Genomic DNA, 26,357 nt, shown 5'->3' on the forward strand with positions numbered 1-26,357 from the left:
TTAGTTGTAGTTTTGTGTGGGTTTATTTTCTTATTTTTTATGGTTTTTAAGTCGTTTTGTTGGTTTTACCTTTTCATTTTGTGTTTTTGGAGTAGTTGTGTATTCTAGTTAGTATTTTGTATATCTTTCCTGTCATGTGTGTATATTTGTGTATTTTGGGGTCATTTTGTGCATTTTTCTTGTCATTTTGTATATTCTTCTGTTATTTTGTGTGCATTTCTTGTTTTTTGTGTTTTCAGATTCATTTTGTGATCTTATTGTGTCATATTATGCGTTTTTTGAGTCATTGTTTATATTTTGTCTGTTTTTAAATTCACTAAGTGTATTTTTGTTGACGTTTTGTATATTTTTGTCTAATTTTGTGTGTGTTTATTCTTATTTTGTGGCGTTTAGTTGTTTTGTAGTCATTTTTGTATATTTTTCTGTCATTCTGTGTGCCTTTATCGTTTTATGTTATTGGGTACATTTATTGTATTTTGAATAATTTTGTGAATTTTTCTTGTCCTTTTGTGTTTTTTGAGGAATTTGATTTATTTTTGTCTTGTTTTGTGTGTGTTTGTTCTTATTTTGAGGGTTTTGTGAGTTGTTTTGTATATTTTTATCTTTTTCTGTGATTTTGTCTATTTGTCTTTAATTCTGTGTGCCTTTGTTGTTGTTTTGTGTTTTTGGATTCATTCTTTTGTATTTTTTTGTTGAAGTCATTTTATATTTTGTCCTATTTTGTGTGTTTTTAGAGTCACTTTGTGCATTTTTGTTGCTGGTGTGTATATTTTTCTGCTGTTTTGTATAATTGTCTCTTATTTTATATGCATTTTGTTGTTGTTTCATGTTTTTTGATTGATTTTGTGTTTTTTTTTTTTTCTTTTTCAGTAATTTTGTATATTTTCTTATTCCAAGTTCAATTTAAACTCAATTTAAACAGTGTGTGTCACAATAAAGATAAACGCACTAAAGCATGGCTCCATCCATGCTGACAAAGACCTGATCTCCACTTTGCATCCAGTCATGTGACTCCTTCAGCTCTTCAAAGAGAGAAATGTTCAAAGCCACAGTATTACATGTACATCCTTAACTTTGTGAGAAATCTAATTTATTTGCTGCTTTTCTCACTCAAAGACCACCAACCAACTGCTGCAGCTCATGTTGGGAATAGAAGAACAAATTACCTTTGAAACTAATTGGAAAATAAAGAACAAACCAACTTAAAGTGACAATAAAAGGAAGAGGAAACAAGCTGCTGCTGATTTCCACCACTTTATTAGAAACTCTTTGAAGAGACGACGCAGATCCACTGAGTTTCCATCCAGATGTGGTGGAAAAACAGCGTGCTGACAAACAGCTGGCAGCAAAGGCGTGCTACGAATGACTTCTACTTCCACAGAAATGTCATTGTCCGACCTGAGCTGAGGCCACATTTCTATGTTTTACTGTCGTTTTTGTTCTCGCTTTGTCTGTTTTTCTGTAATTTTGTATATTTTTTGTGTATGTTTTGTTGTCTTTTAATGGATTTTTGTTCTCCTTTTGTAATTCTTTGTCTTTTTAGTGTTTTTTATTGTCCTTTTGTGCACTTGTCTGATAATTATCTGACATTTTTTGCCCTTTTGTATATTTTGTTGTTTTTTCAGTGTAGTTTATTGACATTCTGTGCAATTTTCAATATACATTTTCTGCAATTGTGTTGTCCTTTTGTTTATTTTTCTGTGTATTTCTGTCATTGTATTGGCCCTTTTGTGTATTATTGTTTTCATTCTGTGTATTTTCTTTCCTTTTTGGTGTATTTTTTAAGTCATTTTGTGTCATTTTCTGCAATTTTGTTGCCCTTATGTGTATTTTGTTGCCTTGTTGGTATATATTTTTTTGTGTATTTGCATACCTTTTTGTAATTTTCCACAATTTTGTCCTTTTGTGTATTTTTGTTTTCCTTCTGTGTATTTTGTTGTCTTTTCAGTGTATTTTTATTGTCATTGTGCACTTTTCTATATTAACTTTCTGCAATTGTGTTGTCCTTTTGTTTATTTTTCTGTACATTTCTGCATTTTTGTTGTACTTTTGTGTTATTGTTTTCATGCTGTGTATTTAGTTCTCTTTTTGGTGTATTTTTATGGTCATTTTGTGTAATTTTCCACAATTTTGTCCTTCTGTGTATTTTTGTTTTCCTTTGCTGCCTTTTTAGTTCATTTTTATTCCTTTTATGCACTTTTCTTTACTTATTTTCTGTAATGTTGTCCTATTCTGTACTTTTCTGTAATTTTTCCACAATTTTGCTGTGATTTTGTGTATTTTTCTGCGCGGGTGGGGGTGGGGGTGGCTAACGGCAGCCGTTGCTAGGTAACGGCGCGACTGGACCTGCGTTGCCATGGTGATGTTTTAACTACATGTCCGGGGACACGTTTGAAGGCATTTTCAAAATCTTTTTTTGAGAGTTTATTGAGTTACATTGCGCTATACTTACTTTATGATTATATTTCCACCCTCAGCTCAGCTTGTTTCAGCTCCTACAACAACACAAGGTTTGTAAACACCGTCTTTTCTCTTGTGATATCAACTTAAAGTTTAGCTAGCTCCTAGCTTAGCCAACGTAAAACACGTGTTTAACTGATTTAAAAGTTTGCTAATGCTGCTTTAGTTTAACATTTACTGGCTTTACATCGTTTACAATACCTACAGTAGTAATTTAATTGTCTTTTTTGACATTTCTCTAACATTTCTTCTGTAGTATTTATTTATGTGCGCATTTATTACAGGTAATTGGTCAAATGTAATACCTTTAATAAAAAAAAAAATCTGTTTTATTAACTTTAGAAGTTTATTTTATTAGTATTTATTTTAATATTATGTTAACCAACATATCTAGTGTATATCAACACTTTAATATCATCGTCTCACACCATTTGATTAAATTATTACCCTTTCAAATACATGAACTACTGTTTTATTTACGTTTTCATATTTTTCCTATTGTGTTATAATTCTTTTGTTGTGTTGTTAACGACTGCTAATGATATATAGTGCATTACTCAATTATGGTGGAAACACAAGGAAAGTATTTAACCGTTTATTTACTGACACGTTGTTTCATTTAAAGGGTGAAGATGATTTCTGCTGAAGCTTCATCATCGTTTCTACCAGAAATCAATCAAAAAACTCAGAAATCACAGAGTTGGAGCAGGTAGAGTTTATGAAGCTCACACATCAGGACGGAAAGTCATTGTGTGTGTGTGTGTGTGCGTGTGTGTGTGTGTGTGTGTTTGTGTGTGGACGGCAGGATGAAGAGTCCACAAAGAAGCTCATCTAAAGACAATCAGCTTTTGTCCATAAAAGAAATAGCAAGGTGAGTCTCTACTGAAAGCATCCATCCATCTGTTTATACATCCATCTATCTGTTTACCCATCCATCTGTTTTAACCATCCATCCATCCATCCCACCATCCATCTGTTTTAACCATCCATCCATCCATCCAACCATCCATCTGTTTACCCATCCAGACCATCCATCATCTGTTTCCCCATCCAACCATCCATCCATTCATCTGTTTACCCACCCATCCATCATCCATCCATCCATCAATTTACTCATCCAACCATCCATCCATCCATCTGTTTACTCATCCAACCATCCAACCATCCATCTGTTTATCCATCCATAAATCAAAATAAAATATGAACTTGCAAAGTATACATTTTTTGAATGAGTGTTGTTGAGATTGTGGTTGTCATTGTTGTGTTTGCTCAAAGGTTCAGAGGCAGCGTGAAGCAGCAGGTGTGTGTGGAGATGCTTGAGGAAGGTTTTCACAGGTCGGTCTAATCACAACAGGTCCTTATTTTTACCTTTTCACCTCCCTCGTTCTCTCTTTCCTTAATTTAATACAACGTAAACAATGAAAACTCTCTATATCAAGGATGGGCCACTATCACAGCGAGGGCCGCAAACGTGATTGTTTCTAATCCAAGGGCCACATAATCATTAGAATAATGACTAATCTGAGCATTAGCACAGAGGGAAAAGAGTTTTGTCTTTGTCAGTTGTTTTGTGTGTTTTTAGACATTTTGTATGTTTTTTGGAGTCATTTTGTGTGTTTTTGTTGGGCTCACCCACCTTTTGTATTTTCTCATCATTTTGCGCAATTTTGTTGACAGTTTGTGTGTCTTTGGAGCTATTCTGTGATGTGTTGTTTTTTGTGTTTTTAGTCAATTTTTTGGTTTAAGTGGTTTTTTGTCTGTCTTTGTTGTCATTTTGTGTATTTATGTATTTTTGTGTGTGTGTTTTTGTGCAATTTGCTGTTGATTTGTGTATTTTGGGCTTTATGTTCCTTCCAACTTCTTGAAATGCAATTTTTGGGGATTTTTTTTTTGGGGGGGGGGCACACAAGATTAGGCTGAGGGCCACATGTGGCCCCCAAGCCAACAGTTGCCTATGTCTGCCATAGAGTGTCAGAGGAAATGCTTGAAGTCCACTGAGTTGTATTCACTAGGTTTAGTCGCTTACCATCACCAGGATTCTCCTAACAATGAAAGTGTCCTATTTCCACCTCAGCATTCTACGGTCCAATGACTGGCCCTCGTTGTGCGTACAGGTCCTTCTCTGAGCTTTTCTCTCTGATGCGTTTGGATTGCGAACGTCGAGCGTTGGCCGACCCTTCGTCACTTCTGAGGGTTCACACGCCTCTAGAGGAGCAGCCGGACAAGCTACAGGTCCTGAGGGAACACCTGAGCCGGTCCGAGCTGGCAGAGAGGACCGGTACCAACAACCCACTGAAACTCATAGGGAGAGTGTGTTAAGGCTAACTAGCACTGTGTGTCTGTGTGTGTGTAGCGTCGCGCTCAGTGGCGTGTGATCAGCGTCAGCTCCTGGCTCAGTTCTTCTCATCAACGGAGGATTCCTGGCTCTCTGTGCACTTCTATCACAGCTGTGCTGAACGAGGAGGATCCAGAGCAGCTACCGAGGCTCAGGCCTGCCTGGCTGAGCTGTACCTGCAGCAAGGTGGATGCTAACGCTAATGCTAACGGCCATCTTGGTTATCGTAACATAACACTAATGCTAACACAGGCTATCATCACTAAATTGATAAGGTGTACTAATTCAAACTGAATGCTAATGCTAACTCTCATCTTAGTAAATGGACTAATGCTAATCCTGACTGTCCTCACTGTAACTAATGGTAATGCTAACTGTCCTCACTATAACTAATGCTGACTGTCGTGACTGCAACTAATGCTAACGATGACTGTCCTCACTGTAACTAATGCTAATGCTGACTGTCCTCACAGTAACTAATGCTAACTGTCCTCACTGTAAATAATGCTAATGCTAAGTGTCTTCACTGTAACTAATGCTAACCATTCTCATTGTAACTAATGCTAATGCTAACTGTCCTCTGTATCTAATGCTTATGCTAACTTTCCTTTCAGGTGACCTGCATTGCTGCCTCTAGCATGCAAAGCTTTGTGTTCGTCAGGCAGCTGACTAATGCTAACTGTCCACACTTTAACTAATGCTAATGCTGACTGTCCTCACTGTATCTAATGGCAATGGTCTTCACTGTAACTAATGCTAACTGTTCTCACTGTAACTAATGCTGACTGTCCTCACTGTAACTAATGCTAATTCTCACTGTAACTAGTGCTAACCGTCCTAACTGTTTTAATGCTAATGCTGACTGTCCCCACTGTAACTAATGCTAATGCTAACTGTTCCCTCAGGTGACCTGCAGCGCTCCCTCCAGCAGGCGGAGCTGTGTGTCGGTCAGGCTGATGACGGTGGTGCTCTGAGGCGTCGTGGTGAGCTGCTGCTGATCAGGACTCTGACGCAGATGGCCAAATCTCTACTGGACCAGAAGCAGCACAACGAGGCGCTGACGCTGCTGCGCCGCGCGCACGACATCGCCACTGACAGTATGGGGCAGCAGAGAGCTCACACAGCCCACAGACTTGCTAGCATTAGTTCAGTTGCAGTTGTTTCGATTATCACACAGCTTGTATTTTTCAGTTGGTGAAAAACAAATGGAGGGAGAGGCTTCATGTCTCCTGGGTGTGGCCTATCAGAGCGCAGGAAACCGCGACATGGCTAATCAGGTCAGCTTACAGTGTGTATCGGTCTTTATTCTAATGCTGACGTGAATGTTGATCACATGACTAAAGGTTTGTCTTCAGTTCTTTAACAGCTGTCTGCAGACCTACAACACACTGCAGGATGCTGATGGACTGGTGAGGGCCAACCTGGCCAGGGCCGAGTCTTTACAGCGGTAAGCACGCACACACACGCATGTGCGCAGTTAGAGTTGCTCTCTCCTTTCCTAAAGACATGAAAAATAATGCAGTTCCAGTTTGTCACACTAGAGGGGGTGTCAAACTGATTTTTGTTCAGGGTCCAAATTCGGACAAGTTTGATCTCATGAGGGCCGCAGAGGTTGGGAATCGAACAATTTCAACATTTTTGCTGCTTTGCATTTCCATGTAAAAATGAAATAAATATATATAAGGCATCAACAATATACAAGCAATAGGTGACAGTGACAATATATATTTAATTTGGGGAAATGTTGTAAAATTATTCATGGATTGAGCAGTATTTTTAACAAAAATTGGGTTTCTTTCAACAATTTGAGAGTAGAAATGACTTTCATCATGTTACACAAGCATGAATCCCTGCAAATATTGTAGACTTCCAAATAAATCTGTTGAAATGTTATCTTTTTGTTTATGTATTATTTTGCATGAATGCCAATATTTACGTTTGGATATGATATAGTGATTTAAAATTACTCCCAATTTCTGGTTAATTTCAATAAATAATTCCCATTCTATTTCTTTCAATTTTGCCAAAAGTCCCTGAGCTAAAGTTCTGTGTTCACAGTCAGGGACTCATTGAAGAGACCATTCAGTGTCTGGAGGAATTAATTAAAATGTGTCAAAGCAACGCGATGCAGGACAAGTTAGCCGACGTCTGTCTGTGTCTGGGAGTCCTTTACTACAACAAGGTAACACACACACACAGACACACACATATGTATCTCTTCCTCTGTGGAATTGCCACTGGTGACAGGCATCAGCCTTACATGAGTGCATAATAAAACATCAGTTTATGTTAATGATGTGGATGCAAATATGTCTCGATATGCAGATGATATCACCGTCTATTGCAATGCTCACTTATCTTAGCCATTGAACGACTCTGAATGAATGAAACTTTAACACATTAGTCAAAATGAAGACAAAAATAACTTGCTGGAATTATTACACAGAAATCACGAAAGCATCCAAGCAATCAGCGGACACCTCTGAAGAAGACTGGCAGTTGACAGTCGAAAAGTGTCAGGAGATCAAAGTACATTTTCCGAAGAAAAAAGTTGTCTGAATAAATGAAACCTTAGCACGTTATTCAAAAAGAACTTGCTGGAATTGTTACACGGAAGTCAAGGACATATCAAAGCGATCAGCAGACACCTCTGTAGAAGACTGGCAGTTGACAGTCGAAACATGTCAGGAGATCAAAGTCAATTTCCTAAAAAACATTTTGAATAAATGAAACGATAACATGTATAAAGATTGTTTTAACTCATGCAAAACTCTGTTCAATGTTTCTTAAGCCCCGCCCTCCCTTCCTTTCTTCTACTCTCTAGGGTCAGCACCGCAGTGCCGATGAGCAGCTCCTGCAGAGCTACGAAGCGGCCGCCTTCAGTGGAGATGTCCTCCTGCAGCAGAAAGCTCAGGTACAGACTTTTGACTGTGACACACGATGAAAAGGACATGCCCCCTCTCAACGTCTGCGCTGACGTCCGTCAGGTGATGGTCGGCTGCGCTCGCGCTCACCTACTCCTGGGACCGTTCAGCGAGGTTGTGGCGTCCACTTCTGGAGCCGCTCTGAGGCGACTGCTGAGGTGGAAGGAAAGGCGCCGGCGCCCGGACGACAGCGCAGAACTCTGCTAGCGTTAGAGCTCCGTCTATTAGCATAAAGAAAACAGTCACACATAAATAAAAATGCCTTGATTGTGGGCGTTGCGACTTTGGAATCATTAAGCCACGCCCAGTCTACACTATGAAACCTCCAAAGAACAATCTATGCTATGGTAACTAGCTACACAATACCTACTATTCCTTTCTATTCACTATTCTCTCAGTCCAACCTACTCACACAGACTGGTTTTAATAGGAGGGGGCGGAGCCACAGTGTCATAAGACAAACCTCCATTCTGAGCCAATAGGGAAATGTACCTGTAATAGCCAGGTTTCAACCCATAGAGGGCAGTCACTTATATTTTTACAACAAATGATGACACAATTGAAATACTTTGCCTAAAATGCAGATAATAAATAAAATAAACTTTGTTTTCAGTGGGAAAAAGTAGTTTTAGGGTTTAGTTACTCTTTAAAGTTGAACCTGAGCATCATTTTACCATGTTTTAAGCTTTTTAATTAAATACAAACATATAGTATGTTTTTACTGACACAACTCTCTGTTTTTACTATTATTGTTATTACTACCTACCCCCCCCCCCCCCCCCCCCCCCCCCCCCATTCTAACCAACATTTATATAATGTAACCTTTATTAAAAGATGCAAAGATTGTTACTATTCTTCTCAAAAACTCATAATAAAGTGCAATCAGCAATTTTAGAACAGTAACAAATAAACAACAAATAATAGTGATAATAAACAAAAAATATTTTTTTTTTAACGAGATAAATTATTCAAGAAAATCATGTACGTTAATCATCTCGAAAAGGGTTGAACGTTTAGATTCTCAGGATAAGTTATGACCGTAGATTAATATGAGGGGAACTTATTAGAAATATTGTGTCTGGATGTAAAAGAGTGACTAATGTAATGAGATGTGGCAGCATTGAAATATATCTGTGTAGCATTAATTAGATGAAGTGTGGTGTGTGGCTCTGCTGCCAAGTCTCTATTAAAGTGATTAGACGAGAAACTAAAAGTACGACGACAAAACATTTGGTTCTTCAGCTCAGTGGTTCTCAACCTTCTCAGAGACCAGGGACCCCCAAATTAAAGGTTCCGTAGACCGGGGACCCCCACTGTTGCTGAAGGTGGTTGAACACAGACATGAACATTGAAGAACAGTCATGTGGAGACAGGACCATCTGTAAGGGGGAATAAAGGGGAGAGATTTTTGGGGCCCATCCATAAAGTCAGTAAAATGATGGTTTATTGTTCTATGAATCTGTGATAACCACATTTATTTATTCATCTGAATAATATCCAGGAAATTTATTATTATTTGGGCCATAGTATATAGTCATCTTAAATATGTAAACTCTTGTTTTATTCGGACATAAAACGGGTTAAAAGTGACCAAAATTGTGAAAAAGGTGGTGAAATGGGGTTTTAAAAACCACAGAAATTGGTTAAAAGTTGCAAATCAGAGTGGACAAAAACGGACAGAAAAACTGGTAAAAAGGGTTCAAAGTGTCAATATTGGAACAATTATTTTAAGCTGACAAATAATGGACATGACAAATGGTGAATGTGGTTAAATTGACAAAAGAAAGCATGAAATATGGTGAAAAGAGGTTAAAAATTACAATAATCGGTCAACATATGTGACATTAGGTGGAATAGTGGTGGAAAGGCTTTATAAGTGCTGAAAATGTCTTGAAAGTGGAAGGCATTGAAATGTGATGAAGAAATAGGAGTAATGTAGCAAAAAATGCTTTAAGAGGCGCAAAAATATGGCAAGAAAAGGTTATGAAAATAGGGTAAAATATGGCAAGTTTGGTTTAGTTGCAGAAAAACAAGCAAAAATGGGCTCAAATTGTTGAAAAAATATTTGTAGTTTCTTGAAGACATCTGGAGAGTGTCTTGCGACCCCAGATGGGATCCTGATCCCAAGGTTGAGAACCTCTTCTATAGGTAATGAAAGCGTCAATCACAGAGCAAAGAGGAAATAAAACATTACGTAAGGTGGCGGTAATGCAACCATGAAGTGTACAAACTACCAGAAAAATCCATTAGAAGAAGAAGAGTCTCCGGTTCCTGTTCCGTGTGTGACGCTGTGGTCAGTGACAGAAACACCGGGGGGCCATAGACGTTCAGTCCGCCGCGGGTGACAGCGGGGCCGGCAGGGAGGGAAAGGAGGACCCGCCGATCCCCTAACCGAGCCATGGGCCTCCAGGCCCGGGTACGGAAGGAGTGGTTCATCATCGGCATCGTGCTGGTCATCCTGTCCGCCAAAGTGCATCCGAGCTTCGGCGTGAAAGGAGGTGAGTGCCCGTCACTGAGAGCATCCCTCCGCGGGCAACTGCGAGCCAGACTCCAGGCAAATTTCATGCGTTTTTTTTTTTTTTTTTTTTTAAATCCGTCATTTATAACCACACAAAGTCTTTGAAATACACGTTTTAACACCAAAAATATTAAATAACATTAACTTTAGAATCCGGCTAAATGTTGTTTTACTAAAACACTAAATTTTCTGGTTGTAAATGACAAACGTCTTAATAAATTTGGACTATGAAACATACACTTGATCGTGTTATTTATGTACAAGTACTAATTCAAATATATAAGCTATTTTCTAAATTTTCTGTTCATTTAATCGAATTTTCAGAGACAATTATAGAAAGCATCTTTAAATGAAAATTTCTTAAATTCAATGATTTTTAAACGGACTTCCGCTGCGTTAGGTGAAACAGTGCTCCTCTGTGTGTAGCCACGTCTGGCATCGCAGTGACACGTTGCATTCAACAGGAGTGTAAATATTAGATCGTGCTCGTTCCCGTGCCCACGGGCACGAGCGTTGATCTGTCAACAAACATAAAATTAAATGAGCAAAAGTAAAAAATACACAGGATTAATAATTAATGAAAAGCAACTGTATGTGTAGCCCATACAAATAATTTAAAAACACACAAAAAACAACAACTAAACAAAAACTTACACAGGAAATAAACACTAAGTACACACTTACACAACTCCACAACAAACCACAAAAGCATCAATTTAACAACAATGGAAGTCATATTTTTTTGTTTAGCTCGAAACACAAAACATTGGCTACACAACCGACAAAATGATCATCGTTTAAACACAAACTGTAAACATGAAAAAAAAAAAAAAACACAAAATGTAAATAAGGCAACAAAGAAACTGAATTTAGAAAGACATTTAAACATAAAAAACACAACCTTAACTTTTATGTTGAATTTCTATACCAGAATAACTATTTACTTTATATATTTAGTCTTTTTTCCCCCTTGTTTTGTATTGTTTTTAATCCTTTTGTGCATTATGTGTTTTAAATGTAAACGTTGGAGTTGTTTTTAATGTGAGCGGTTGCCATGGTTACCGCAGGGTCATTCCATGTCATTTCAAGGAATGTTCAGAATTTTTCGAGTGGTGAAATAACCCAAAGTTGGGGTTCAAAATTTAAAAAAATGAAAAAGTTACATGAAGAAAGATAGTTTTATATTCCAAGAAAGAGTAACATTAATACTATAACTTAAAACATATCAGATTTGTTTATACATTCCCACATTCAGTTATGGACCAATGAAAATGGTCTTTTTCCAGATGTCACCCATGAACCCTTACAAACTTTTTTCCAATTTTGAGGAGCTGTCATGTCCACCAGATAGGATGTAGAGCAGATCTTTTTCTATATTCTGAGAGAGTAGGTGGAGCTGTATTACTATACCACCTTACAGTTTCCTATGTGATGTAGTTCCTGAGATATTGGAAGATGAAAATACCTGCAAATTGTGCAATTTTCACATTTTTCTTGCGAGAATTGTAAAAATCGACAAATCCCCGCGTTACTAAACTGTTCATATCTCAAAAAGTATTCATCTGATCAAACTATAACTCTACAGTGTGCCTGGTGAATAGTCCCAGAACAGTTGGTAAAAATTTGAAACCGAAATGCGTGAGTGAGTGATGACATCATCTCTGTGTGACAGGTCCGTTGAAGCCAGAGTTCACCATCACGTACTTTGCCGTCGCTCTGATCTTCTTTAACAGCGGCTTATCGCTAAAAACAGAGGTGAGGAAAAAAAAACAGTGTTCCTGAACGCAGCACGGAGCGATGTGTTCACTGACAGTGTGTGTGTGTGTGTGTGTGTGTGTGTGTGTCAGGAGCTGACGGGCGCCCTCCTCCACGTCCGTCTCCACCTGCTGGTTCAGACGTTCACTCTGGTTTTTTTCCCGCTCTGCGTGTGGCTGCTGCTGAGGCTGCTGTCACTCACAGCCATCGACCAATGGCTGCTCAAAGGGTACGTCCAAGCCCCGCCCCCTCACCTCTCTTTGATTTCCATGGTTAGATATAAAGGTTTAATGGTGATAATTGGTTGCCTAGGTTACAGACGGTGAGCTGTATGCCCCCACCGGTGTCGTCGGCTGTTATTCTCACTAAGGCTGTGGGCGGCAACGAGGTAACACACACGCACGCACACGCACACACACACACAGATATTACGCTTCATTCATTTTTGACCTGTGTGTTTTCAGGCGGCGGCCATCTTTAATTCAGCGTTTGGAAGCTTCCTGGTAAGTTGTTAAACTCTAAACTAGTGGTTTTCAACCTTGGGGTCGTGACCCCATGTGAGGTCGCCTGAAATATTTAGTAATTGATTAAAAAATAAAATAATTAAAATGATATTTTTGTAGTTTTTTAGATTATCATATATGATAAAAGTATAAAAATTCAATAGTTAATTAAACAATGATAAAAATCATATTATTGCAGTTTTTCAAATTAAAACGCTACACACAGTCTCAAGCATCTGTATTCTTTCACTTACTGAAATATAAATCTAGTTAAAAAAAATTGTATAGAAATAAAATGAAATAATTAATAAAATAATGATAGAAATGAAAGTTATAATTTTGTAATTAATATTCTTTTTCAAATTAAAACACCACAAACAATCTCAAACAACTGTATTATATACTTTCACTTCTTCAAATATAAATCTAGTTTAAAAAATTCTGTATGAAATGAATTAATTAAATAATAATAATAAAAATTAAAATAATATTTTTGTAATGTTTTCAAATTAAAACACAATCTAGAGCACCTGTATTCTATACTTTCACTTAATCAAATATAAATCTCGTTAGAAAAAAATTATACTATAAAAATTAAATAGTTAATGAAATTTTTGTAAAAATCTAAATTGTATTCTTGTTTATTATTTTTTTAAATACAATTTTAATCTCAAACCAGTTACAGTATAAAAAATGAATAATTAAATAATTGATTAAATAAATAAACAATAATAAAAGTTCTAATTATATTTTTGTAATTAAAAATAAATACATTTCTTTTTCAAATTGAAACACCACACACTATCTCAAGCTACTGTATTGTTTATTGTCACTTTGTCAAACACAAACCTAGTAAAAAATAAATACTGTATAAAAATTAAATGGTTAATTAGAAAATAAAATAATATTTTGTATTTTTTTTCAAATGAAAACACCACAAACAATCTCAAGCAACTTTATTCTATACTTTTACTTCCTAGAATCTAAATAATCTAAAAAATATTAAATTTAATAATTAAATAGTTAATTAAATAATTAGTCAATACAAAATAATATTTTTGTAATTTTTATAATTATTCTTCTTCAAATTAAAACACCACAATCTCAAACAACTGTATTCTATACTTTTACTTTTTTAAGTATAAATCTTGGTTAAAAAAATGTGGTATAAAAATGTAATAGTTAAATAGTCAATTAAGTAATTAAACAAAAATAAAAATAATATTCTTGTAATTTTTTAAAATTTTTATTTTTCAAATTAAAACACCACACAATGTCAAACTGTAACTGATCTAAACTCTTATCAATGAACAGAAAACGCTTTTAAAATGTAACTTTCTGTGATTTGTGCTTCTATAGGGAATCGTAGTGACTCCTGTTCTCCTGCTGCTGTTTGTAAGTCACACGCACACACACACACACACACACACACACACACACACTCTGACCTCCCGTCCTCCCTCCTCAGCTAGGCTCCTCCTCCTCCGTTCCTTTCTCGTCCATCTTCTCTCAGCTCTTTGTGACGGTGGTGCTTCCTCTGGTCGGGGGTCAGGTGTGTCGGGGCTTCTTCAGGGACTTCCTGGAGCGTCAGAAACCTCCGTTCGGCACCGTCAGTAGCTTGGTGCTCCTCGCCATCATCTACACCACCTTCTGTGACACCTTCAGCAACCCCGACATCGAGCTGGACCCCACCAGCCTGCTCATGGTCGCCCTCATCAGTCAGTCTGAGGAAGTGTAGTTTAGTCACAGAAGGAAACGGACGGTCCACCAAACCAGTCAGAACGCACCTCCATTATCAACATAGTTCTTTAGTCTTTACGGTTCTTCTTTATTTACACAGTTATTTTTTTATTGTTATTCTTTTTTACACATTTATTTTTTTTGCACAGTTCTTTTTTTACAGTTATTTCTTTTTGAACACAGTTTTTTTTTTACAGTTTTTTTTTTACACAGTTATCACTTTTATTTCATGGTTCTTCCTTTTTTTACATCGTTCTTTCTTTTTTACGCAGTTCTTTTTTTTTACATTTGGAAGGAATATGAAACATCTGCTGCACCAACTGTCAGAAAAAAACCTTAGAATATGTGGAGGAAATGATCACACAGTCTGTTTCGGAGGTGGGGGGGGGGGGAATCTAAATCTAATTCCTCGATGTCTCCTGTCCCGTAAAGGACCGTCCGTTTACTTTTGAGACGTTTGCGTGTAAAAACTATTAATAGAGAATGAAGGTGTTCTGATGGTAAATCTGTTCTTCTTCCTTTTCAGTTTTCTCCATCCAGATCAGCTTCATGCTCCTGACCTTCACCATCTCCACCAGGTGAGGCTCAGTGATGATGATGATGGTAGTGGTGGCATGAACATGATGCTGATGACGATTGTAATGGTGGTGATAAGATTAGTGAAGATGATAATAATGATGGTGGTGATGATGCTGTTCAGTGTTATGTATGTTGCTGATGGCGATAGTCTAGGGATGTGCAGAAGCGTAGGCGGCGGGCGTAATCACCTACTACTCTCTTTCTGAGAGTTTCCTTCTACTCTTAAACATGTTCATAAATGATTCTGTACCCGTACCCCCTCTATTAGCTCTGTCTGCTAGCATAGCATCTCTTCTTCACTGTGCAGAAAAGTTGCATCATAACCTAACACTGGGTTACCAGCGCCCTCTGCTGGTTCAAACAAATATCTGGCACTGCAACTGAAAGAAAACAATCATTTTTTCTAAAGATTTCCCCAATAATATAATAAATGTTAACATTCACAACATTACTGAATTCAATTAAATTAAATAAACATTATCTTTAGGAAAGATTCAACAAAGAAAAGAGTCGGTAGTAAGAATAATTCACAGACCAAATTTGAGGTTTTCAATTCTTCTCTATGGAATTGAATATATATATATTTTTTTTTTAAACATTCATAATCATATCATCATGAATCATGAATTAAAAGTCCTGTGTTCAGGGTATTGGGTTATGAAAATCACAATTGTAAGGGTATATGTAAGCTATATTATTAATAATAATGTGCTTGTGTTATATATATATATATATATAAATGTGCATTGACACAACTAAATATATGACCAAAACCAACTACAAGCAAACCACACATAAATGATGTTAATCATGCAGATATGTTCCAGCACCAGACAGTATTCTACAGAGGACTACTAACAGACCAAACACCCATACTACTGCTATACTATAAGTTGGTACATTTTACACTGGAAAGAGGTAAACTGATAATGATGCTCAATTCTTTATCATCATTACCATGGATACCAGATTCCCCCCCCACACACACACACACCCACAGGTGTCGTGCGTCATTGGCGCACAGCGGCGACAACTCACCTTCTAATAGTTTTTTTTTTTTTTTTTAAGCCTACTAGTTTTTTTTTTCTGGACATCTCTGGTAGTCATAACATAGCAGAACCTCCTCAGACAGAGACCTTGGTGAATACTGTCAGTGTGCTGTGGTATCTGGCCTGCTTAGGGCAGTCTGACCAGAAGTGACCAGGAGAGAGTTCTGTAATTAGTGGGGATGATGAAGATGATGGCGTAGATATTATTGATGATGATGATGATGATGAAGGTGTGATATCTCTGCAGATCTCTCTCAGGTTTCAGTCCTGCAGACACCGTGGCCATCATCTTCTGCTCCACACACAAATCTCTCACCCTTGGTACGTTTACTTTAGTTCATTTTATTTCTTTGCATTTTATTATGAAAGTCCAGAGAACTGTAATTAATGGAAACCATTTCAAAGGATAAAAAGCTAAAAAAAAAAAACTTTCCAAAAGTAAACTTTAATAATTAGATCAAACTTAATTCTATATAATAGAAATTTATTTATTTATTTCGTTTATTCATTAGAAAACATTTTAAATATGCTTTTATATGCAAAGGGGAAAAAAACTGTTTTCATGATAATACAGACAAACAAAAACTTTGTTTGTTTTTCAGGTATTCTTATGTTGATTATTTGTTTTGTTTGTAGGTATACCGATGTTGAAGATCGTGTTTGAGGGCTATGAGCACCTCTCTCTGATCTCCGTTCCTCTGCTCATTTACCATCCGGCTCAGATCCTGTTGGGCTCCGTCCTGGTGCCGACCATCCGCTCCTGGATGACCAGCCGGCAGAAGGTAGACCATCGCTAACGGGCTAACGCTAACGCGACTACCGATGAATAACCTGCCTCTTGTTCCTCAGTCCAGTCTGTTGTTGAGGTAGGGCGGCGTTACCGACACGTACGTACACACGTATGTACGCGCTGAGTGAGTAAACGACCGACGACTCAACCAACAAAACAACGATGAACCAAACGAAGCCTCACAGGGACACAGACAGTGTTCTACATGTACTTTAACCTGCTTATGTGTGCGTAAAAATACCTTCACCATAAAATCAGCAAAATGATGGTCCATTGTTCTATGAATCTGTGATAACCACATTTATTTATTCATCTGAATAATATCCACTGTTATCTATGGACGTTTATTATTAATATATTCATCTTAAAGATGGAAATCCTTGTTTTAATCAGAAATAAAGTGACAAAAATTATGAAAAAGGTGGAGAAATGGGATCTTAAAAACCACAGAAATTGGTTAGAAGTTGCAAATTAGTGACCAAAAAACAGACATAAAAAGTGTTAAAGAGGGTTCAAAGTGTCAATATTGGAACAATTATTTTAATCTGACAAATAATGGACATGACAAATGGTCAATGTGGTTAAATTGGCAAAAAATAAGCATGAAATTAGGTGAAAAGAGGTTAAAAGTGACAATGTGTCAACATATGTGACATTAGGTGGAAAAGTGGTGGAAAGGGTTTATAAGTGCTGATCATGTCTTGCTGGTGGAAAAAAATGTGCAGAAGTGTCAGAAATGGGAGAAATGTAGCAAAAATGCATTAAAGGGAGCAAAAATATGGCAAAGAAGTGATGAAAACAGGTTAAAATATGGCAAGTTTGGTTTAGTTGCAGAAAAAGGTTTAAAAAAAAAAAAGAAGCAAAAATGTGTTTAATTGACCCAATGTTACGTTCACACGCTAACATTTATTTACTCATTTCAATCACAGATCTGTGTCCCTGGGGAAGGTTTACGTTTGGTACCAATCACACAACATGAGATCTTTTCCTCTAAATAGCTACGATCTATTTACGAAACAAGAATGACGTAATCTTGAAACAGCGCCGTCTGCTGTCTGAAAACGGATCTGCTTTAATTTACTGGTTTCACTGGTGTTGGGTTTTCAGTTCCTCAGAATGGATGTAATTAGAATAATTTCACTTTTAATGTCCTGGACGGCTCAAAAACCTCTTAAAAATCAATTTAGCAAGCAGTAGCAAAAGTATATATAAGTATAAGTATATATACACCTGAGTAATTTTAATTAATTTTTCATGTGGTTTTCTGTGTGTTTTTATTTCGTTTTAGTGTGTTTTTTGTGTATTTTCATGTATTTTCACCCTTTTCTTTAAAAATAATTGTAGTTTTAATCTTACTCTATTACTTACATTGTTATCTATTAAATACATTTCTATGTTTTAATGTAATTTAATTGTGGTTTTATTTAGTTTAAAACTACATTAATCACATTAAAACTACAATAAAATAAATGTGATCTTTTTTCTTTTGGTTAATGTTTTATTAAGTGTTAATTATTTTTGATTTGTTTCATTGTATTTGTATTTTTATTGTAACAGATAATGCACTTTAATTTAGTTTAAATACATTTTACATTGTTTTTTGTGTTTTTATGAGTTTTATCATATTTTTCATTGTATTTTAAATGGTTTGTACTTTTTGTTAAAAAGAATTGTAGTTTTAATCTTTTAATAAATTAGTTATATATTTTAATGTAGTTTAACTGTTAACTAATGTGATTGATGTAGTTTTATATTTATTTATTAACTAAAATAATATATTCTTTTAGTTAATAAAATTATGATTTAATCAACTAAATGTAATCATTTTTAATTATAAACTTATAATTCAAAATAATAACTTTCAATTATTTTGATTGAGTTTTAATGTGTTTTATTGTATTTGAAAAAAAATAGTAGAGTATAATTCTCTCTTTTTTGTTTAAATTTAGTTCTTGTCATATCTATGATATAGAAAATGTAGAAAATGCCAGCATTTGATAATAAAACCCTTTTAAAAGTTACTGTATATTTTTGGATCTGTGAAATTTAGCGAGTTGGATTTTGTTTGAAAGTAATATTATTAATTTAATAACAAGAGGCTTTATGTAGTCATTTCTGAGACTAAAAAAAACTAATTTAGACTAAAGGAAAAGCCTGCAAGACAGCAGTCGTCCAGGACATTGAACATCAATGAAGTGCAGTTAATCCTGCATGGTCATATTTGGTTGCAGTGTCTCTTGGGTCGTCGCTGCTTTCTGTAACCATGTGTTTTCCTTTAAACAGGAGCTCAGGCTCGTGGCCGTGCAGTCCGTCTGACGGGGATCGACTCCCGCACCAAGCTGTGACTCTAACAGACGCCGTCAGGAGGATACGGTGGTCGGACGTGCCTTATTTTGACCAAACGACAGACCTCACAACACATTTTCTACTTCCATCTTTTGTATTTCAGAGGATGTTTATTTTTTTACATGAAGTCGGAGGTGCAATGTCGGGCATCTTATTACTGGGACCATTAATTCACTTCATTATCTTTCTGCGAGCTGTTACTGTGACCTGGGGGGTTGGGTTGTTACGTATTTATGTGACTAATGTTCAATTATGGGACTTAATTGATGCAGCACGGTGATGGAAACATGGCCTTTTGTTACTGTAAATCAACTCTTGGGGACTCTGTTACGCAAATTAAAGATTAGTTAATATTATTTTGTACAAAGGAATGTTCATTTAGGGACTTTTTGAGAAGAAATGCAAAAAAATTTAGAAACAAAACAGATGTTATGGAAAATTATGGTCTAAAACTCACTCAATATGCAGATGATAATCTCTGTTACATGTGAGGACTCTGATGTTTTTTCCATCAGCAAAGTGTTTTATTATTATTATTCATATTCTATATTTATATTCTTAATTCCTTTTTTCCTTCTCCACTCTGCAAGTCTTTAAGAACAGCCCATAAATGTTAAAAATGAACAGATTTTAGGGGGAATTAGGGTCTAAAACTCACTATACGCAGATGATACTGTGTTACGCGTCAGTACTATGTGAAGTTTTCTCCAACAGGAAAGTGTTTTATTATTATTCATATGATATATTTATATTATTAAAACCTTTTTTTCCTTCTCCACTCTGCAAGTCTTTAAGTACCCAGTTTTAAGAAAAAAAACACCTGATGAAGCTTAATTGATGCAGCATGGTAACATGGCCTTTTGTTACTTTAAATCAACTCGAGGGGAATGTGTTACATAAATTAAAGTTTAGTTCTTATTGTTTTGTTACAGAGTAATGTTCATTTAGGGACTTTTTGAGAAGAAATGCAAAAAAAGGTCCATAAATGTAAAACTAAACAGATTTTCGGGAAATTAGGGTCTAAAACTCACACTACGCAGATGATTCTCTGTGTTACGTGTGAGTACTGTGTGAAACTTTCCCCAAAAAGAAAGTATTTTATTATTATTCATATGATATATTTATATTATTCAAGTCTGCGAGTCTTTAAGCACAGTTTAATAAAACATCTGATGGAGCTTATTTGATGCAGCACAGTGACAGAAACATGGCCTTTTGTTATTTTAAATCAACTCGATGAGAGTTTATGTAAATTAAAATTCAGTTCTAATTATTTTGTACAGAGGAGAGTTCAATTAGGGACTTTTTAAGAAGAAATGCAAAACGATGTAAAAACAAAACCGATTTTAGGGAAAATTAGGGTTTAAAACTCACTCTATATGCAGACGATACTCCGTGTTACGTGTGAGTAAGTTTTTGCCAACAAGAAAGTGTTTTATTATTATTCATATGATATATTTATATTATTAAAGCCTTTTTTCCTTCTCCGCTCTGCAAGTCTTTAAGCACACATTTTAAGAAAACACCTTTAATCTATGAAAATCTGATAAAAAGCAGCTATATTTTCCACACCTTTGCTGCTGCGCAGTTACACTAAATCAAACATGAGGCGTAAAAACTTCAGGACCTTGTTTAAAAGCCTTTATTTTTATACTTGGGGCTTAAAGCACTTAAGGAAACCTGCTTCTGGAAGCACCTTTGGGATTGGTTGTTTTACACGGTTAATAAAGATCACTTGGAAATTTAACAAGAAAAGGCTTGTTTATTATACAATGCAGGAATTTTTTGTTTTTTTAAAGAAATGAAATGTAAAATAAAGGTTCTGTAAAATAAAAACAAGCGAGAATGACAATTTACTGTAAACTACAAACAAAAACAGTTTTTACGTTTATTCAAAGGTGAGAATTGCAGTGAAAAACATTTCTGAAACTTATTTTAGAACTCTCTCTGAAAGTCTGTGCACCCTACATTTGTTTGCTTCTTTTCAGGAATAACAGAACTTTGAAGATGTTTTGGGTCGTTGCTGTTCTGTGACTTTTTGGTAGTTTTGTGTGTCTTTGGATTGAGTTTTGAATTTTTGTTGTTTGTCATTGTTTTGTAATTTGTGTCTAGTGGTTTTTTGTGTAATATTGTGTGGTTTTGTTGCATATTTTTGTAGTCCTTTTATTTCGTTTTTGAGTCATTTTTGTTTTGTTACTTTTTTGTAATTTTCCATATTTTTTGTGGATTTTTGTTGTCTGTGGGCTTTTGGAGTAATGTTTTTTGTTTTGTTTTTTACCTTTTGTTTTGTATGTCATTGGTCTTGTGTGTGTGTGTTTTTTTGTGTGTAATTTTATTTTTGTATTCCTTTTGTGTGCTTTTGCAGTCATTTTTGTTTTGTTTATTTTTATTGCCATTTTCTGTCTTTTTGTGTATTTTTATTGTTTTGTTTTGTTTTTTGTCAAGTGGTTTTTTGTGTAATTTTGTTTTTATGTGTTTTTGTATTTTATTCATTAGTGTTATTTTTTCCTTTCATTTTCTGGCTTTCTGTGTGCTTTTGGAGTTGTGTTATGTATTTTTGTTGTTGTGTATGTCTTTGTTTTTTGTATGTTGCATGTTTTTCTATTCCTTCTATGTGCTTTTGGAGTCATTTTTGTTTAGTTTATTTTTATTGTCTTTTTGTGTATTTGTTGTCTGTGGGCTTTTAAAGTCATGTTGTCTATTGTGCTGTGTGTCGTGCTGTGTATTGTTTGTCACCTAGGGTAGTTACACTATGAGTGGTCATAATGTTCTGGCTGATCAGCATTAATTAGTGTTGATGGGAGGGAACTGGCAGCACTTTAACTACCTTGACCCAACGTTTCTGCACAGATGGCTCGTCTCTGTCTTTAATGGACGAGTGTAAAAATATAACTTTAAACTCTAGCCAACAATAAAAAACCATTGAGTCGGAGTGATTTTAGGAGCTGGGAATTCCTCTGCAGAACTGGGAATAGGGTTTGTTCGAACTGAATACAGGATGAACAACGTTTAATTAGGAAGTACTGTATATCCAAAGATCTCATCAACAACAACATGGAAGTGAGAAAAAAACTAGAGCAAGTTTAGTTAAATTCACAGAGCTGAACTTTTTGCCCTTAAGTCACAATTTAAGATGTTTCAATCTAACACTAAACAAACGACTATAAATATTAATGTAGATGTCCTTGTCTTCAGTCTCCATGCGTAGGAAGTAAATCGTACTCCGCCAGAAGCACAAAACTGTTCTCTCTGATTTTTCGCACTCGGACCAGATCCCCACACTCCTGGACGTGGATCAAGCCTCTCTCTCCTCTGTTATATTCCCTCTCCCTGTCCTTCAGCGTCACCTCGGTTCGTTTGCCGCACACCTTGCGGTACATGTATCTCACACCTACCACCAGCACCATACCCAGGCCCGCTGAGCACCCCAACAGCATGCCCAGCTCCCAGTCACTGTGTCGCGGGACGATGTCCGGGTATTTCACCTTTTGGTCTGGAGTCCTGGAGGGAGGTTTGGGAAGGTTGGGCTTAAACTCACGACCAAGGTTCAGCTTGCGTTCTTGGTGAGGTTTGAGGTTTTGGCGAGCGACCGTTCTCTGTGTGGTCAAGCCGAGGTTCAGCTCAGGATCCAAATGTTTGTAGACAAGCAGCTTCTGTTGCACAGTGAGTTTGTGTGAGTCCACGGGAGCCAAAGAAGACATGACGAGAATAGATGGAGAGCGGTGCAGAGCTGGAGAAGGACTTGGGTGAGGGGACTTGGACTGGAGCGATGACAAAGGGGGTACAGATTTGTCCTCAGAAGTTGAAGGAACTTTTGTTGAAGTGGTCGGCGAATTGAAAGAGGGTGAAGAGAAGGTTGAACTTGTGACAGACGAAGAGTGTTTGAAGAGAAGTGGGAATGTTGAAGACCAGGTAGCTGTTGGTGGATTTATGGAAGGTGAGGAAGAATCAGATGAAGGTTGAGTTGATGTTAAAGCTCTGCTCTGCTCAGTTTTCATGGGTGGTTCCCTTACCAATGGGTGTGTGGTTCCCATAGGTGGACCTCCTGAGGGATTTGGATAACTGGTAGAATGAGGAGGATGGGGAGCAAAGGTGGGTAAGAAATCAGGGGAAGAGAAGACGGAAGGTGGAGTGGATAGAGGAGCATCTGGAGGGACCGAAGCCAATTCTGGGCTTGGGGGATTTAACCACGTTTGAGACTTCAGGTCTTCTTTACCATCATCTGGTTTCCAGTTCCAGCCCAATGGCGAAGTAAGGATTAGAGGGTTAAATGTCTGAGGTTGAGTGTTCTGTGCCTGGGGTGATACTTGAGTTTTGGACTGATCCTGAGTTTGAGACGGGTTGGGTTCTGAATGAACTCGGACTGAGGGTTTGGGAAGGGTGGTTTGTTTTTGAGTACTTTTAGATCCATACGATGTGCTTTTATACTGTGGTGTCAGAGGATATATGGCAGTATAGGAGAAAAATGTGTTAGAGGATGGACTTGTGTTTGGAGATGATGTTTTGAACCCCGTTATGGGCTTGGATGAAGTTTTCTCATATAATCCGGGTGGAGTTGTGTCTGCTTTAGATTGGAAGAGTAAAGGGAATGTAGAAGTTTGCATTGTTTGGGTAGACATGGTCATTCCTTTCTCTTTCTTTGCACTTGTTTGGAAATCTGAACGAGTCATCTCATAAGATTCTGTAGATATTCTGAGATCCTGAAGTGGTCTTCTTGAACTCTTTGATGCAAATATTTCAGAACCTGTCAGGGGATGTCTGCTTACTACCAAATCCTGCCACAAGTTTTCTGGTTCAGGTTTTCTTGAGCCCCCCCTTGCTGTGCTTAAGACTTTCCGATTGATTGACTGGGTTGACAACTTCAGAGAACCAGGACTGGGTGAGACAGAGCCTGTGGCATCATTGGCCTGTTGGTTTTTAGATGTCGCAGGACGAGGTCTCTTTGTGCTTCTGCTACCAGTCAAAGCTGTGGTGTTCGCTTCTGCAGTCATGCCCAACACAATTCCTATGGTTTTATTATCAAAAGGTGTTGTGGTTCTTAATCTCTTGGCCTTAAAGCCAACTTGAGTAACTTCTGTTCCCGTGTTTGAGGAGTTGTAGAACTTCGATCCCGTAATCCTGTTTGTGTCAAGTCTTGGAATGGTTGGCCTGGTTGTCTTGTTTTCTGAATAGTTCGACAATAGATACACTCTACTTCCTGTAAGAAAACAAAACCTATGTGGTGAGGTTCCAGTAAAACTACGCAGGTCCAGTCTTTCTTATATCTTGCTGATTAATGCGTACCTGGCAAGTCAAGAAGTTCAACTTCCTGTTGAACCAAAGTCGTCTTGGCTCCTGTGGTTTGTGCGGTCTTGTTCCACATTTGCCAACTTTCATCTTTTAACACTGCTGATTGGATGTTTGCCCAGTACACAAAGTAGGACTGGACCACTGTCATGCTGGAAGAAAGGAAATATTTTTTGTAGGTGAGTTAAATAGAAACAACTCTTCTAAACCGCGTTGGAGACTGTGTGCCTTACTAGAAGCGTACGTCTCCTATCGGTGCATCCGGAGCCCTCCACACAAACGACAGGTTCCTCTTCAGCTGCTTGTCGGAGTGCGTGACGCTGTCGCCCTCTGACACGCAGCGCAAGGTATGGGCACCAGAGGGGGTGAGGGGCCACGTCCCACCCACCAGAACTTCCTCCTCTCCACCAAACCCCAATCTGGAGCTTACGTCGGCTCCACCGCGTGGATCCTTCACACCACGAGCCTGGAGCAGGAAACCCATGAAGTCCCGAGAGCTTCGAATGGTTACTGCGCACAGAGGTGAGAACGGGTGGAAAACCAAGACCACAGAGCTTTGATAGAACCACAGATCAGCCAATACATTAGGACCACCATCTGTGCAAGTGATTAACACTCTGGTCATTGCATTATTATGGCACCTTTTATCAAGTTGGAAGGATTAGATTCCACTTTATTTTGATCACATATGAAAGCGGACAGAATCTGAGCAGAAGTGCTTGAAGTAAGTAATATGTATATTTATGCACAGAGTCTCTGTTAGGATGGTTTGCATAGCCTCACCTAAAGCGGTTTTGTCATTATTTTGTGTGTTTTCCTGTGTCTGTGGGCTTCTGGTGTCCTTTTGTGTGTATTTTAGAATAATTGTATGTGTTCTTGGAGTAAGTTTGGTTTTGTTTTGTATATTTGGTCATTTTCTCTTGTATTAGAGTCTTTTTGTGTATTTTTGTTCATGTTTTGCAAGCCTGGAGTCTTTCTGTTTTTACTTCTGTCATTTTGTGTGATTATGGAGTCGTTTTGTGTGTTTTTGTTCATGTTTTGTAAGTTTGGAGTCATTTTGTGTTCTTTGGATTCGTTTTGTGTATTTTTGTTAATTTTTTGTAAGTCTGGAGTCATTTAGTGTTTACTTACGTCATTTAGTTTTGTTCCTGTTTTTTAAGTCTGCAATCATTTTGTGTTTTTTTTGGAGTCATTTGTGTAGGCCTCCCTGTTTTGGGGGCCACACAGGTTTAGACTGAGGGCGTTCTGTGGCCCCTGGGCCCCCAGTTCTAAATACTAAATGTGATGAGTGGGTACTGGTTGGATGGGTCCATACCCGTCACCAGTTGTCCCGCCCTGTAGGACGAGGCTGACGTGATGATGGTGACGTAGCTTTGCTGAGACATCTGAGGATGAGCGCGAATGTGACCAGGGGTCATGTCTCCACAGGAGGCGGGGCCTGCACCGCGGGAAAATGAGCAGGTTGGAGGTGGAGCCACGGTGAGAAAGACCACTCCCACTCCAAAACAGAGGTGGGTGAACGTCATCTGTAAAAAAAAAAAAAAAAAACATGTTTTAGGTTCATAGAGAAATTAAATAACGTGTGAAGAACAATATGGGAATATTTTTAATATTTTAAATGAAAAAATGTCAAAATACCTAATTTTTAAAAAAATATTTTTTGTACATTAAAAGAGAATTTGTTGAAAATTATTTTATTTGTGAACAAATTATGATTGTAGACTGAAAAAGAATGATTGAAATTATTACATATTTCATGATTTAATAGGAAATAAACTAAAATAACTGGAAATTAAATTTTAAAAAGCTATTATCAAACATCTCCATTTTTCCTGAAATTTCCAAAAACATTGAAATACATTCGAAATTATTGATAAACAAAATAAAATATGTGCTCTCCTAAATTTTGAGATCATTTTTCTGTATTTTTTTACACACTGATTAAATGTAGGTTTTTTTATATAATAAAACTGTGCTTTTTTCATTTATCTTTTAATTTGATTTCATCAGCTGTTTAAAAATGAAAAATTCAAATAAACTAAGACTAAAAAAAAGCTTAAGTTTTCTAATCC

General features: G+C 37.0%; 3 protein-coding genes across 4 annotated transcripts; 2 read left to right on the top strand and 1 right to left on the bottom strand.

Moving 5' to 3' along the window:
* The first annotated feature begins 2,365 nt into the window (after nucleotides 1-2,365).
* On the top strand, nucleotides 2,366-7,926 carry ttc29 (tetratricopeptide repeat domain 29). Its single transcript, XM_028475191.1, has 11 exons — nucleotides 2,366-2,510; nucleotides 3,086-3,331; nucleotides 3,736-3,795; nucleotides 4,575-4,738; nucleotides 4,814-4,981; nucleotides 5,701-5,892; nucleotides 5,987-6,072; nucleotides 6,151-6,242; nucleotides 6,854-6,977; nucleotides 7,620-7,709; nucleotides 7,783-7,926. Exons 2-11 carry the CDS (start codon nucleotides 3,267-3,269, stop codon nucleotides 7,924-7,926), a joined length of 1,185 nt encoding a protein of 394 aa, XP_028330992.1. The 5' UTR covers nucleotides 2,366-2,510; nucleotides 3,086-3,266.
* A 2,033-nt stretch (nucleotides 7,927-9,959) lies between these two features.
* On the top strand, nucleotides 9,960-20,484 carry slc10a7 (solute carrier family 10 member 7). Of its 2 annotated transcripts, XM_028475094.1 has the most exons (11): nucleotides 9,965-10,217; nucleotides 11,910-11,992; nucleotides 12,085-12,221; nucleotides 12,305-12,380; nucleotides 12,457-12,495; nucleotides 13,855-13,890; nucleotides 13,964-14,213; nucleotides 14,762-14,813; nucleotides 16,111-16,184; nucleotides 16,500-16,645; nucleotides 18,937-20,484. In XM_028475094.1, exons 1-11 carry the CDS (start codon nucleotides 10,118-10,120, stop codon nucleotides 18,967-18,969), a joined length of 1,026 nt encoding a protein of 341 aa, XP_028330895.1. In that variant the 5' UTR covers nucleotides 9,965-10,117; the 3' UTR covers nucleotides 18,970-20,484. The 2 variants fall into 2 exon arrangements, with proteins under 2 accessions (XP_028330896.1, XP_028330895.1); XM_028475095.1 differs by lacking the exons at nucleotides 14,762-14,813; nucleotides 16,111-16,184; nucleotides 16,500-16,645; nucleotides 18,937-20,484 and having other exon boundaries at nucleotides 9,960-10,217; nucleotides 13,968-14,161.
* Nucleotides 20,485-22,100: 1,616 nt separating this feature from the next.
* reeld1 (reeler domain containing 1) lies at nucleotides 22,101-25,811 on the bottom strand. Its single transcript, XM_028475192.1, has 4 exons — nucleotides 25,601-25,811; nucleotides 24,519-24,795; nucleotides 24,283-24,437; nucleotides 22,101-24,196 (listed from the first exon to the last, which is right to left on the bottom strand). The coding sequence occupies exons 1-4, from the start codon at nucleotides 25,809-25,811 to the stop codon at nucleotides 22,191-22,193; spliced, it is 2,649 nt and encodes an 882-aa protein (XP_028330993.1). The 3' UTR covers nucleotides 22,101-22,190.
* Between the last annotated feature and the right edge of the window lie 546 nt (nucleotides 25,812-26,357).

Source organism: Gouania willdenowi, chromosome 18, assembly GCF_900634775.1.
Source record: "Gouania willdenowi chromosome 18, fGouWil2.1, whole genome shotgun sequence".
In the NCBI taxonomy this organism is placed as follows: Eukaryota; Metazoa; Chordata; class Actinopteri; order Blenniiformes; family Gobiesocidae; genus Gouania; species Gouania willdenowi.

Excerpts from the sequence above, each read along its gene's own strand:
- ttc29 (XM_028475191.1), top strand. The coding sequence starts at position 3,267 with ATGAAGAGTCCACAAAGAAGCTCATCTAAAGACAATCAGCTTTTGTCC. Across the intron at positions 3,332-3,735 it reads TCCATAAAAGAAATAGCAAG|GTTCAGAGGCAGCGTGAAGC; the intron begins GTGAGTCTCTAC and ends GTTTGCTCAAAG. Across the intron at positions 6,243-6,853 it reads AGGGCCGAGTCTTTACAGCG|TCAGGGACTCATTGAAGAGA; the intron begins GTAAGCACGCAC and ends CTGTGTTCACAG.
- slc10a7 (XM_028475094.1), top strand. The coding sequence starts at position 10,118 with ATGGGCCTCCAGGCCCGGGTACGGAAGGAGTGGTTCATCATCGGCATC. Across the intron at positions 14,814-16,110 it reads ACCTTCACCATCTCCACCAG|ATCTCTCTCAGGTTTCAGTC; the intron begins GTGAGGCTCAGT and ends ATATCTCTGCAG. Across the intron at positions 16,185-16,499 it reads ACACAAATCTCTCACCCTTG|GTATACCGATGTTGAAGATC; the intron begins GTACGTTTACTT and ends TTTTGTTTGTAG.
- reeld1 (XM_028475192.1), bottom strand. The coding sequence starts at position 25,811 with ATGACGTTCACCCACCTCTGTTTTGGAGTGGGAGTGGTCTTTCTCACC. Across the intron at positions 24,796-25,600 it reads GGCGGGACAACTGGTGACGG|TAACCATTCGAAGCTCTCGG; the intron begins GTATGGACCCAT and ends CTCTGTGCGCAG. Across the intron at positions 24,197-24,282 it reads TGAACTTCTTGACTTGCCAG|GAAGTAGAGTGTATCTATTG; the intron begins GTACGCATTAAT and ends GTTTTCTTACAG.